The sequence below is a fragment of the Camarhynchus parvulus genome, chromosome 9 (genome assembly GCF_901933205.1).
Source record: "Camarhynchus parvulus chromosome 9, STF_HiC, whole genome shotgun sequence".
In the NCBI taxonomy this organism is placed as follows: domain Eukaryota; kingdom Metazoa; phylum Chordata; class Aves; order Passeriformes; family Thraupidae; genus Camarhynchus; species Camarhynchus parvulus.
The window spans coordinates 24,190,749-24,202,906 of NC_044579.1; the positions used below are offsets into that span (position 1 = coordinate 24,190,749).

Consider the following 12,158-nt stretch of genomic DNA (forward strand, 5'->3'; position numbering starts at 1 on the left):
ATGCTCTTTGTGGTTTGACTATGGTCCTGTTTAGGACCATTCAGCTTTGTGACACTTCTGTTTAAAAGAATTCCTTTTCATTAATACCTGTGAGAAATGCTGCTGAGAGGGAACTCACTGGAAAATGAGAACAATGAGTTTTCAGTTTAGGGCTGTTTTCAAAACCCATCTCAGAAATAGATGTACACATGGAATTACTCCTGTGGAAAGTAACCAGAAAATACTGCTGACAAGGGCAGTGAAAACTGTTCTGCTGTAAGAAGTGTGTTCAAGGGACAGAGATTACTGGAAATATTTTTAGTAGGAAGTTGGTAAAAGCTCATTACCCTTCAGTGATCTCCAATGCAGTCCCTGATGGCTGCTTATTCAGAACTACTGCAAACACTTGAGCCCCAAATATCTTTATCCTGATCTCTCCAATGTTTAATTTCCTCCTACAGAACACGCATGGGAAGGCTTAGGGTACCTTAAGCAACTAAAATGTTTTACCTTTTAATTTTGTCTAAATGCTGCTAGGATGATCAGAAATGTGCTGCAATTTACATTTCTCTGGTGAAATGGTAAAACAGCATTTCCCCAGTTACCATTTTGCCTCTTTGAAGGCACCAGAGATAGCACCAAAGCTGTTCAGAGAGTCACAGAGCTGGCACACAGTCTGTTGTTCCTCTAGCTACTGCTCTGCTCAGCATTAGGAGAAATTCCTGCAGGGGATGTGTTTATCTGGTCGTGCAGAAAGTTATTTCTACAGCTTGGCAAAAACTCCTGTCTTGAGTGGATCTGAGCAGGAGCCCTGGTGGTGCTGGAAACTCTCACCTCAGATCTGGGAGTGAGAATCTGAAGGAACTGAGATCCCATTCCTTTACACCTCAAACTGTCACATCAATGCTGAGGGTGAGGAAGGTTGAGGAATGATTCTAAGATTCTTGTGTTCATTTCAGTTAAAATTATACTAAACGACAAAAAATAACTTACTCCTGTATTGGCAGATTATAAGATAGATTTACCCAGGGGCAGAGATGAGGAAACCTCCCTCTATCTCTCTCTCTTTTTTTTTCTTTCTTCTTCCCTCCCTTTACAACACTCTCTTCCCTCTGAAGCCCCTCAGCACAGAGCAGAGCCTGCAGGAAATGCCACTGCCACCCAGAGAATCCCTCAGCCAGGTGTACCAGGTGGGACATCACTGTGACATCAAAGTCACTCACCTCAGGACCAGACCTTCCCAAGTTCAAATAAATAATCAAAAAATCTGTATTTTTAATTGGATTATTTTGGTTTCTCTGGTTTTCTCTGCTCCCATGTCACCTCCCAAACTGTATCCTAAAACAGAAGCCACAGCCAGAAATTTGCCAGCTGTGGAACCACTCACTCATGTCCCCCACACATGCCGAAGACCCTGGCAGGGTTTGCTTCTGCTCCTCTTGACAGAGGCTCATGTCTCTCTACCACCCCAAATGGCAAGTATAAGGTGGCGTTTTCTTGAAAATCAAACTTCTGTAAGGGTTTAACATGTTACTGCGCTGTTCTGAGGACAGAATGAGGCATTTATGCTGAGGGCAATCTAGGAATTTATAGGCTTTCTAAAAACAGAGTTGGAGATAAAATGTCTTGAGCAACAAAGGATGTAGAAAAATGGCACTGCAAGGCAGCAGGATGGGGAGGAGGTGTGATGGAGAGGTTTCTCTAGGCAGAAGATAGCAGAGACTGAAAATGCAGCATTTCTGTGAGCCAGGATCATCTGTGAGGACGTGTGGCAATGAGAAGCTGACGAGCATGGCTGACTGCCAGCAGATATTATGATCTCAGAATATTGATGTTTTGTACTAATAATTACAAAATCAGCAGCTGTACAACTGCGTATTTGGATAAATACAAGTGTAAGCGCAGCCTGTGACATGGGGAATGGAAATGAAGGATGATTAAAATGACAGGTCACACAGTAATACTGATGCCAAGAAAAGACTGACAAGCTGGGAGAATGATAACATAATAAAGCATTAAAGAATCTTGATATTCAAAAGGAAAAAACTGATAATGGAAACATTCATAAGCAGTCAGAGAAACACATTAACTTTCCCTTGCTGGTGAGAGCAGATATAGATCAGAGAGAAGACAGTAAGAAAAAAAGAAAATTTACTTGTCTGCACTTGTAAAGGCATACTGGGGCAAAAATGCATCCTCCTCATATGCCCTAAATAACACATCTGCAAGGAGGATAATCTCTTCAGATACTCTGAAAGATAAGCAGAAAGCTGGGGATTGTCTACACAGCCAAGAAGAAAGCCAAGAGTTGGAATCATGTCATCTGAATGTTCCAAGCAGATTTGTTGTAGATCCCACCCAGGCAATGATCTGTGACAATAAGGCAGGATGTTCAACTGGGATGTCCAAAATGTGAAAGTTCTTGTTCAAGGGAGGGAGCTTCATGAAGGAATCAGGAAGGAATTAGGAAGAAGTACAGAATAAAACTGTTCCTGGGATTAGGTAAGCATTTGGCAAAAATCACAGTAATAAAACACATTTAGGCCACAGTCATGGTCAAAGTCTGGCTGGGATGTCCCAGGATGTGTTTTTATTGAATGCCTGCACTGACAGACATGATTGGAGGTATTGTAAAAAATCTGCTGTGCCTGAGGGTCAGGCACTTGTTATTCATGGATACCCCCTGCTTTTGGGATGGGGACACAGCAGAAATCCATCCCTGTGGAACAAGGCAGAGAGCCAGGCCAAAGGAAAGCTCCATATTTCCATTTCCAAACAATCTCAAGTTTCAAGGTATGTCGGAAGGAGTGGGGTTAACACCTGTCCCACCTGAGGGCTGAACTTTTTGAGCCATGCATAGATTCTGACCTCAGAGAGGTGAATCTGAAGACTGAAGTTCAAGTACACCACACATTTGAGGTTGTCTATTCTGTCCAGTGGAGGAGGGCCCAAGGATGGACTAAACTGTATTTTCCTTCACCAGAGGACAGCTCCACTCCCTGGGACTTGGCAGAATGTTGCATCAGGCTCCTCAAGACAGAAGCTGGGATGAATTTCTGCCTTGCACAGGCTGTGTGGAACATCCAGCCTCAGACACAGGGATCCAGGAACACCTGGGTGTCCCTGCATGCAGGTGTGCTCATGGACTTGTGCACACAGTGCTGCCAGCACAATCTTGGCACCACAGTGCTCCACAGCCTCCACAAAGCTGGCTTTGGCCTTGCACTAAACACAGGTTTAAGCCTTCCTGTGGCCTAAGCATTTCCTCCACCTTTGTTTAGGAGTGAATCACCTGATGATTTCCCTGAACTGACCCCTGATATTGGCTGTCATTGCTTGGGTGGGGCCTCATCACAACACAGAGCTGGGAATTGGAATTCCTGGCACAAACTTCCTTCCCACTTTTTACCAAACATTTTTCTCCTCTGCAAAGGAGGCAGCAGAGGCAGGACCCAATGTGAACCTGTTGCTGCTCTCTTTTCATGAGCAGCAGGACTCTCATTTCTCTCCCTCAATCCTGCAGGGCACTGAGCACTCCCTGCTCTCTCCAGCATCCCCACCTGCATGTAAGGGCTAAAGAACAAGGTCTGATACCAGTGGACCCTCACTGTGATCAGAACCACATACAGCATTGGCTCTGTGAGCAGGCTGGGCTCAGCAAGGCTCAGCCTAAGATGTTGCTTTGCCCTTCTGCCTAGAAACCTGCAGGACTGCAGCAGGGCAAACCACAGAGCAACTTCCCCATCCACGCTCCAGATTTATATGGCTGGCTTTCCTCCTCTTAAATCTCTCCCAACAAAGCTTTGTTCCAAGATGATTCACAGATGTTGTCATTAAAAAGTTGGGACTTGCCAACAAATAACACATGGGCCTGCTTGGGAAACTGCTGTTCCCACAGCTTTCCCCAGGAAGAGATGCTCAGGGTAATTGGTAAGGCCTGTGAGAACAGCACATTATAAAGCATCTTCCACCATCCATAATTTTTGAAGAGAATCCTGGTTTCCTGTGAATTTATCTTGTTCATTTAAAAATCACATGGATAAACACACATGATAGAGAATAGATAATTAAGCCCATTATCATGAAAGAAGTGTTGATCTTTTCAGGTAATAGTGAATGGGTCAAGCAAAGACTTATTTGCAACAAACAAAATCCCAGCACTAGCTAATAGACAGCCATGTACCTTAATTACAGACATAAAATAAAATGATAGCTAACAGCCATGTACCTTAATTATAGACATAAAATAAAATTATTAATTGATATGCAGACATGAGTCTCAAAGGCCAGAAGGTGACAAACAAAAGGACAGGATTGTACTGTCCATTGCAGGATGAGCTGAACTACAGAGAGAGCAAACCCCAACCAAAAGGGAATAAAAACCAACAGAGGGAAAAGGGTGGTACAGTGACCTGGCTGGAATCACTCCTGTGCTCACCCACTCAGGACAGGCTGAAATCCAAAACCCAGGAGCACAGCCCTCACCCACTCAGGACAGGCTGAAATCCAAAACCCAGGAGCACAGCCCTCACCCACTCAGGACAGGCTGAAATCCAAAACCCAGGAGCACAGCCCTCACCCACTCAGGACATGCTGAAATCCAAAACCCAGGAGCCCAGCCCTCTGTTAGCAGCTTGGAAAAGCAACGTGGGGAGTTAGCAGGGGACCCTGTCTGGGGAGATCTTTACCAATAGCTATGAACAGAAATGTTTCATGATGGTCACCCATAAATTGATGAAATTCTTGGTCATTTAGCAGTAAGAAAAAGGCTTTTTTTTTTTCAAGGGGGTGGAAAGAAATGAGCATTCAGTAGGTTTTCAAAAACTAAAAGCAATCTCAGTCTTTTTCAATGGTCTCAACACACAGAGCAGTAAATATAATTTTCATATAGTTTTGAATAAATGACAGATGTAGTACATATTTACTACATTCTCAATTCTGCAATTTAGAGGCTGACATTAAAATATTTTCCTCTGTTTTTCATGGGCCTGTTGTTAAAAGCATGGTTGCTTTGCCAGAAAGTTTGTGTTTGGAAAGGCTTTTATTCCTTTTTCATTCCTTTTGTCCTGCTGTGTGACTGTGCTCCACCATGCCCCAAAGAGCTTGGTGGCATCTCACAGCTCTCCTTGCGTCTCTGCCACACCTGGAAGGACATTCCCACTGGCTTCTCCACCCTTCAAACCCGGGCTCCATTTGGGATTTGGCTTTAGAGCCAGTTCACCACTCAATTTCCAGGCAAGCAGGGAACAGGCAATGCTGCCATATTCCACTTCCACAAAACAATGAGTAGATGGGCTGGATGAGTTTAAAGCTTAGGAAATACAAGTTCACAGGCTGTACCACTGCCAACATCATCTCCCAGACATGCAGCAAGGGGAAATTCAACTAATCTGATGTTTGTTTTTCTTTAACATTCTATTAAAGCAAAGCAGCTCCATAATGAGATTACTGCATTTTATCTCTTAATTGTATCCAGATATGGAAAAGAGATTTACTGCTAGTGGCTTGTATACAGTACAATATTTTAAAGATAATTATGATAGAGCATTACTATTGTCACACAATGAAATACTTATTCTTCTGTTATGAATCAATACCATTTTCTAAAATTTATTCTAACTACCTTTTTAATTGGATATACACCCTGCTAAATTCTGAAACAGACAGTTATATAAATATAATTCTTTTAAATCCAGGATGATATCAGCATAAAATATTTTATTTAAATAGATTGCAAAAAAGGAGAAAAAGTAACATTAAGTAGCTTTCCATTATTAAAGCCAGCTGAAAGTCAAGTCTTGAAAGCATTCAAGATTTTATTTTTTAACTCTGCCATTGTCCACGGAAGCATGGATACACATCCTCCCCAAATGGTGTATTGATAGTTTGATTGTTCATTGAAGACCACTAAGCACCTGGCTTTTGTTTCTATTGCTCCACACAGAGAGGAAATAATATTAAAGTATTTATCTTCCTAAATCCCCAGGGCCTAAAACCTTTAAGGTTCTTTTCTTTGCTTATGGATGAAATACAGTAAACAATTAAAAAGTTAGGCAAAGAGTTTTAAAATAACATTGTATCCAAGTTCCTTTGTTCAAAAATATTGGTGAGTAGATGGTGAAAACCTCTGCTTGATCTGTCAGTTGTAATTACTTAATGATTTTTAAAAACAGTGTCCCTATGTGATGATATTCTGATCACACAGGCCATCAGTGCAAACTAAAATTCAATTCAATTATAAGCTGGCACTGCAATTACCTGTAACACTTTGACACATTCCAAAGTACACCTTTAAGCTTGGTTTTCCTGAACAAATATTCACAACAGGGACAGCTGGAGTTTTGACCAGAAGCTGATCACAGCATGTCTGCAAATCTTACCTGAGTATGAGACACCTCCTCCCCTCTCCACTCAGGGGCAAAGGGACAAGGAAAAGGCATTTGTTTTTCTCAGCAGAATCAAGCAGCAGTTTAAAACCTACCTGAGCTCCAGCCATCTCAATGGGCATTGTTTTCAGCATTCTCATATCTGTATTTCATGTATTTACACATCCAACCCACATTATATTTACACTATGGTACATGAAATCAGTCACATTTTGGTGAGGTAAAATGAATCAGAACCTAGAGATGAGGTAAATCAATAATATCAAATATTTAGAAACATCTTACTTTTTATTAAGTTACTGAAAGAATTTGACTGCATATCATATTGCCAGTATGTTGGTGGAAGTTGTTAGATACTGCAGCTGATTCTACACTTGATGACATATTATCCAAGTAATTTAATGAATGAATATTGCAGAATGCAATATCTGAGACTGTCAAGAAATTTCATTTAACCAGCAGCTCACCACTAAGGAAAAACCCCACAGTATTCCTTATGGTTTTTCCTCAAGAATATATAAATTGAACCAACTCTGGATCATCCTTCAGTATGATTTTGCAATAAATAAATGTTTATGCTAACACTTAGCATACTCTATAAGGTCATCAATTGTCTGTTTATCTGAAGGGCCCACATTATGCAGGAAGGCTCTTCAGCATTCCTGTGATCCAGATTTCACTGCAGACATTATTCACTCCACATTTAAGTCTTTTATCTGCATGCCAAGTGTTAAATTATATTGGGTCACTGTCTGTATCATTCTATTTTTACTGCAGCCCTTCACAGATTAAGATTCAAATCCTTTGAATTTAGTAGGATTTAGACAGCAATTCAAGCAGTGGAAGTCTTAGCTCTGTCCACCTAATTGTGACACAGGAATATTTAAGCTCTCCAAGTGCCTAGAGAAGCTGTGTTTACCTGCTGTGTGCATCCTGTCCCCGGATCCTTGGCAGCCATCCTCATCATCACAGTCTCCACTTGACTCCATCTCCTCACTCCTTCCAGCCCCACTGCCAGCATCCCGGGGTCCCCATCTCTCCAGCTTCAGCTTGGCCTTCTCAGCATCCAGCTGAAATGGAAGAAGTGACAAAGCAACCATGGTCAGAGTATTCACACAGCTCCTACCCCTGGCACCCACCTGGTTTATACAGCAACAAACACTTTCTCATGCGCTTTCAAGAGCAGCTCCTCAAGCTGGAGGCTGTTTCTGGCAATGGCATTCAAATATTTTGGAATAACAGAGTATGCAACCAAATGTTCTGCACCATAGATGACCAGGGGCACTTATCAACCTTTTAATTGAAAACATCACATCTACCAGTACCACCACAGGGAGTGCTGTTCCTACAGCTGGGGAGTCTTTGCCAGGGTCAGGATTAAATGTGTGAGATGGAATTTCTTGTTGGCACTCAGATGTTTATTAGTTCTTATCTATATTACAGTCTCACAAACTCTGAGTTCTACAGCACTTCACTCTAATAAACTAAAATGCAGTCCTACCTCTCTCTCTCTACAAGGCCTTTTAAGGATAAACTGTCTAATTAAGAAATGACACCTAAATTATCTTTACTTTTAACCCAATAACCAACCACCTGTGCCCACAATGGGGACTTTTTTATCCAATTACACAAAACCACCCAAACCCATGGAGAAGATGAAGAAGAAGGAGCAGCCTCCACTCTAAAACCTCCATCTTGCTTTACATATATTACTATATTCTAAACTCTTAAACTCTAGTTATTAATTAATTATTAATTATGATTTGCAGACACAAATAAAAAAAATTATTACACATTTCTATTTAAACTCCACAGCCACAATCGCAGTTCTGTCACTCCATTTTGGAAGCTTCTCCACGGCCTCAGGTCAATGCAGTGTTCTCCTGGGGGTCAGTGCCTGGCAGCACAGAAAGTCTGAAATTCCCAGCAACCAGGGTTCCAACACACAGCTTTTCCTTTGCCAAGCACAGTTTGGGGAACACTTGTTAACGATGGTACAATCTGCCAGCTGTCCAAGTATTTGTTTTGAGGAATTTACAGTTGAAGACCATGACAAACTTCACAGCTGAGGGCATTTGCTACTTTTCATGATGGGCTTGGTCACTTGGAAACCTTGCCCCTGGATATGATTTTTAAGATGTCTGTTCCAACTGCAAGTTGTTCATTAGAATATTTCCAGGACTGAGCACAGAATAAGAAAAACCTTTTCTAAAATAGATTTAAATCTATCACACCAGGTCATGCTTGCTCTAACAACATATTTATCCCCCAACACTCAGCTTTTTGATGTTTAGATAACCCTTTCTCCTGCTATCACCATGAACAGCTGCCTACTAGTAGCACTGTGGAAATAAATGATTTTTCAGCTCTCTGGTAGGTCCAAAAGATGAAAAATCCCATTTCCTTGGGAGTCAATCTAAACCCAGCCTGTGCATGTCACACCAAGAGCAGCACTGCCTGGGGGAAAGAAAAAACCAAACCCAAATGGCTTAGATTAATAAATTGTGTTATAAGGCAAATACTCATCAAGCAAGAATGGTCCAGGAGAAGCCTGAACCTTTCCCCCACACCTGAGGAGCACTGACCAGATGAAGAACTGTACTGCTCTCAAGGCCTCTGCAGGGCTGCCAGACTGGATCTATCCAATACCCTTCAGCACAAGAATCTTCTTCCCAAAGTACTCCAGGCCTATTTCAGGCTTTGTGATCTGCTTCATCCCAGAGGACTGATTATTCTTGGTACTGAGCAAAATGTACTTCGAAATGTAACACTTTGGAGATTCAAACACTACAAAGGAGCAGTTCTGGGAGCTGGGGGTGAACTGGAGCACAGGGCTAATACAACTGTATTAACTGGGCTGAAAGGATGGTGATGGATGCGGCAGTTTCTCTGCAGTGGGAAGTTTTGTGTCACAGTCTCCTTCTTCAGGTGCTGAGCTGCCATCCTCCAGTCTGGGGCTGTCAAATGCTTGGAGCAAAGATCTGGTTCTGTGGAACAACAGATGCCAATTTCTACAAGGCAGAACTCAGGAAATTCTGCACCCTCTCCCTGCAGAGCTCAGTTTGCTCCTTCTGAAGACACAAATAACTGCACAGGGCAGTGGGAAGATCAGCAAGTGGGAGGAGAGGGTATGGACTCGAGTGGGGAAGCACGTTGAACACTCTCTAATTGTTACTGCATGTCTGGTTTTCATAAACAAGTTGCTTAATGTTGAGCCTTGGTATTCACAGCCATGAAGACTCATGTCATAGCAATACAAAACAACATTTTTGTTAAACAATTGGAAAATTTTGCCTATGAGGGAGAAAGATAACTCAGTTCTTTCACAGATTTATTGTGTCCTGGTCATATTAGAAAAGCCTCATCCATTCTTAGTTATAATTCTTCAGAATGAAAAGAAACGACTAAGTGGCAAACAGAACAGACAGAGAATTTAATAAAGGCTTTTAATGACTGTTCGCAAGTCAGAGCAGAAATGTTTACTGCCTGTTAAGGCACTCCTCCTTTGCAAAGATCTGATTTCCTTCATTGCCCATGGCTCAAATCCTGACCTCTGCTGCAAACAAGCAACACTTGAACCAAATGGGCCCCAGCTCCAAGGAGGAAGCTGAGCTTTCCAGCATGGTGCACTGCAGCATTTCTGGGTTCTGGTGCCTTCACTGCAGCAAGAGAGGAGCTGGAACCCAGATCTGCATCTCCTCTGTATCCCTGAAGGTGCATCCAGCCCTTCCTTGGCTTGCCAGCAGAGAGGGGCCACCAAATGACCCAGAGCCCTGATATCCAGGTTCACCATGAGCACATCAGCTGAGGTGCAACCTACCAACCCCTTTCACCTTGGATACCCTTTCCCAGCCTCTTCACAACAGGGCTTTTATGTCCTGTGGCTACCACTCAGCTGGACTGACGGACCAGAGCCTGACTGTGCATCAGTAATGCTTTATCTATACATAAACTCATTCCAGGAGATGGGACAGTGTAGCCTCTTCAGTGAGGAGCTCCAGACACACCGAGCTTCCCTGTTGAGAAGGCAATATCACCATTTTTCAGTGACTTATGACACAGCATCCTTCTCTTTTCCACATTCTGAAGGCACAGCTGTCCTTTGGCTACTGCCACAGGACTCCAGTGAGATCAGTGTCTCGGGGCAATAGCAAAGCTTATGGCAGCATGTCCCAGTCTCTTTTTTTTTCACAGAATAACAGAAACCTGTCTCAAAGGCCTGAGACTGCACCCTGGAGGTGTTTAACAAAGCCTGGACAAGGCACTCAGTGCCATGGTGTAGTTGGTGAGGAGGTGCTAGGGCACAGGTTGGACTAGATGACCTTAAAGGTCTTTTCCAACCTAGATCATTCTGTGGTTCTGTGAAAATAGCACTGACTGCATCAGGATGGACTGGGATGGTGGAGCTTTAGAAGACCAGAAAGGAAAACATTAATAATAATAATTTTTGACTCTCTGGTCCCAGGGGCTGGGTGTGGGCAGGGAATACCTGCTGTGCTTTGTGGCTGTGGGACTGCAACGTCCCCAGCAGAGGAGCTGGAGCTCACCTGAAGGTTCAGGTCATCTTCAGAGACAGCCTGGCAGACACAGATCTGTTAGAAACCTTGAACAATTCTCCAGGCTGCTGCCACCAAGCACAAATCCTCCTGCTTCCCCAGATGGGCTGTGGGGAGAACCAGAGCGCCTTGCCCCTATTTAACACTGGGGAGCAGAGATGGGAGTCAGATGTGGCATTTCTAGCACTGCTTAAGAGCCACTCTTAAAAAATACCTTATTTTGGTGGCTCTTTCCCTGCCAGCTGACAAATGATGCCATGCAGCCACTCTGGCAACTCTGCAGAACAGCTCCTGCCTGGCAGTGCCCTGTCCTGGTGCTGAGAATTGATGCCTTGGTTAAATAATTGCAAGAAATTTCAGGCTGGGCCCTGGAACTTGTGCCTTTACCTTCTCAAAGCACAAGATTCCAGGGAATACAGGAATCTTAACAGCTTAAAAATTAAGTCTTCAAGTTTTTGTGAAAGATTTTTTTTCCCCCTCTTGAAAAGGTTATATAAATAGATCAATAAGATTTGTACAGTCCAATTGGAAACTGACTCAAATCAGGAATTTTCCCATCTGCAATAAGCTTTGGATCAGGTTCATAAACCTCTGAAGGGTTTCTGAGAAGCTATATACTGCTTCTGTGGGGAAGTTTTAGTGTCTGTATCTGACTCAGCTGAAAGGCAAAAATCACATATTACTATTCAGCTCTGAGTCAGACACAGATGACTCTGCTGCATGGATTTTAATTATTCCAGCAAAGGTCCCAACCTTAAGTGACATTAAAAAAAACCCCGAGTTCTGCTGACATAGGGTTTTCTGGAGGAGAAAGAAATCATATGAGAGTGGCTCCTGTCTTTCTCCCCTATTAATACTTCATGATGTAGCACACACATTCCCAGTCACATAAAAGAGTCCTTCAGACTTCAGAGGCTTCAAAGAGCCCCTGACATAGAACCCCTGAGCTCTCCACAGCCAGTCTAACCCTAATTCTCACTCTGAACACAGGTGTGGCAGAATACAAATTCATTATCATGGTTTTCCTGAAGCCATGTTCCACTTGAATACTTCCACACCTTAATGAAATAATAACTGCTTCCCTCCATGGAAACCATTGTAGAAAAAGGTGCCAATTTCTATCTGTTTCATTGATCAGTCTATTTGCATCATATATGCATGTGTATGATTTCAAGCTGCAGGATAATAACCTCATTTTATTAGAAAATAGGTTTTAAAAATTATATTTTACATCACA

At 42.7% G+C, this 12,158-nt stretch overlaps 1 protein-coding gene across 1 annotated transcript in view; it reads right to left on the bottom strand.

The window, feature by feature from the left end:
* Positions 1–12,158, bottom strand: part of LOC115906989 (glypican-5-like) — a 378,698-nt gene that overhangs the window by 96,525 nt on the left and 270,015 nt on the right. Inside the window, exon 8 of the mRNA XM_030954603.1 lies at positions 7,285–7,435. Within this exon, the coding sequence (XP_030810463.1) occupies positions 7,285–7,435 (151 nt within the window). The remainder of the gene's footprint in view (positions 1–7,284; positions 7,436–12,158) is intronic.